General features: G+C 56.4%; 1 protein-coding gene across 1 annotated transcript; it reads left to right on the top strand.

Annotated features, from left to right (window-relative positions):
* The first annotated feature begins 310 nt into the window (after window positions 1–310).
* LOC146723231 (uncharacterized) lies at window positions 311–982 on the top strand. The gene has a single exon (XM_085482740.1). It carries the CDS (start codon window positions 311–313, stop codon window positions 980–982), a length of 672 nt encoding a protein of 223 aa, XP_085338866.1.
* The last annotated feature ends 701 nt before the right edge of the window (window positions 983–1,683 follow it).

Here is a 1,683-nt window from a genome sequence, read left to right as displayed (position 1 = left end):
ACCGGGGCTGCACGAATGAAGGTGGAACCTCTACACAGCGTCTCCCATCAAAACACCCGGGAGAGACCGAAGGACCAGAGGCCTCCAAGAATTAAGGGAGGAAGAAAGATGACGGAGGAGGAGACCCTCTCCGGAAAGCAAGGCGCTGGGAAAAGACAGCGCCTCAAAGAAAATCTGGGAGAGGAAAATTTCAACGCCATGAAAACGGCGTCAGAGGGAAAAACTACCCTGATGATTGATGTTGGCCAGTAAAATACTTCAGGCCAACACCAATCACGCGAGGGGTGCCCAGGATCTCTTCGTCCACACTATGGCGGAAAGATCCTGCGGCCTCGGTATTGTCGCGGAGCCCTACAAGGTACCGAACAGACCCAACTGGGTACAAAGTACCGAGGGCACCGCGGCGATAGTGAGAAGGAACGCGCCCGACTCCCCTCCCCTAAACTTTATGGGAGCGGGGGAAGGATTTGTGGTGGCTTCCTGGGGGCCCATCATTGTGATAGGAGTATATCTCCCGCCGAGCTTGAAAAATGACGATTTCGGCGGGAGATTAAGAATCCTGGAGCAAGAGATCGCCAAACATCACCCCAAACCAATAATGGTCGCGGGGGACTTTAACGCCAAGTCAACGGCGTGGGGTTCCCCGCGCACCGACTGGCGGGGTGGTGAGGTGGAGGAATGGGCGACGCAATGCGACCTTGTGCTCCTCAATGAGGGGAGCGAGAGGACGTGTGTGCGCCGACAGGGCGGGTCGATCGTGGACCTTACGTGGATGACCCGCCCTGCGGCAAAGATGGCACAGGGGTGGAGAGTGGCGACGGAGATCGAAACATTATCTGATCACAGATACATAGAGATCTCCGTCGCCATGACCACCAAAGAGGTCGCAGAGCGCCGCCAAATAAAAGAGGCGAGCTCCAGGAAGTGGGCCCTCAGGAAGTTATATGAGGACATGTTTATGGCGGCAAAAACGCCGCCATGATAGCGAGGAAAGAGGGGACCGGGGACCTAGAAGAACACAGGGCATGGCTAACGAATGTCATAATCCAAGCATGCGACGTAGCCATGCCCAAGGTTAAAACCCGATCCCCGAAACAAGCATATTGGTGGTCGGAGGACATTGCCGAGCTAAGGCGGTCCTCCGACCACGCAAGGAAAAATGTGAAGAAGAGGGCAAAGTACGCGCTGTCGGACCCTGAAGGACTGGAGGACGCGTGGGACGCATACAGGAGCAGAAGGAGCGACCTGCGCGCCTCCATCCGACAGGCAAAGGCGAGGGCCTGGAAAGATCTAATCTCCTCCCTCGATGAGGACCCGTGGGGCCGCCCCTACAAAATAGTTTTAAACAAACTGAAAGGAGGGGCGGCACCTCTAACGGAGTCATTGGACCCCCATCTCGTTGAAAATATAATAGGGGTCCTGTTCCCCCGAACGGCGGGTGTACAAAACCCGATACGGGCAGGGGAGCAGGACTGGGACAAAGCAGAGATGGGGGTCACGGGAGGAGAAATCCGGGATGCCGTCAGGAGAATTAAGAAGGGGAAAGCCCCTGGACCAGACGGCATCCACGGAAGAATCTGGGCCCTCGCCTTTAAAGAGCTGGTCGAGCCCATGAGGCACCTGTATAACGGGTGCCTCAAGGAGGGCTCCTTCCCCCAGGAGTGGAAAAGGGCGTCAATAGTC

This window comes from Nylanderia fulva, unplaced genomic scaffold (assembly GCF_048542155.1).
Source record: "Nylanderia fulva isolate GAGA-0341 unplaced genomic scaffold, ASM4854215v1 Scaffold218, whole genome shotgun sequence".
In the NCBI taxonomy this organism is placed as follows: domain Eukaryota; kingdom Metazoa; phylum Arthropoda; class Insecta; order Hymenoptera; family Formicidae; genus Nylanderia; species Nylanderia fulva.
The sequence above is the reverse complement of the archived record's forward strand: the minus strand, read 5'-3'. Positions and strand labels throughout refer to the sequence as shown.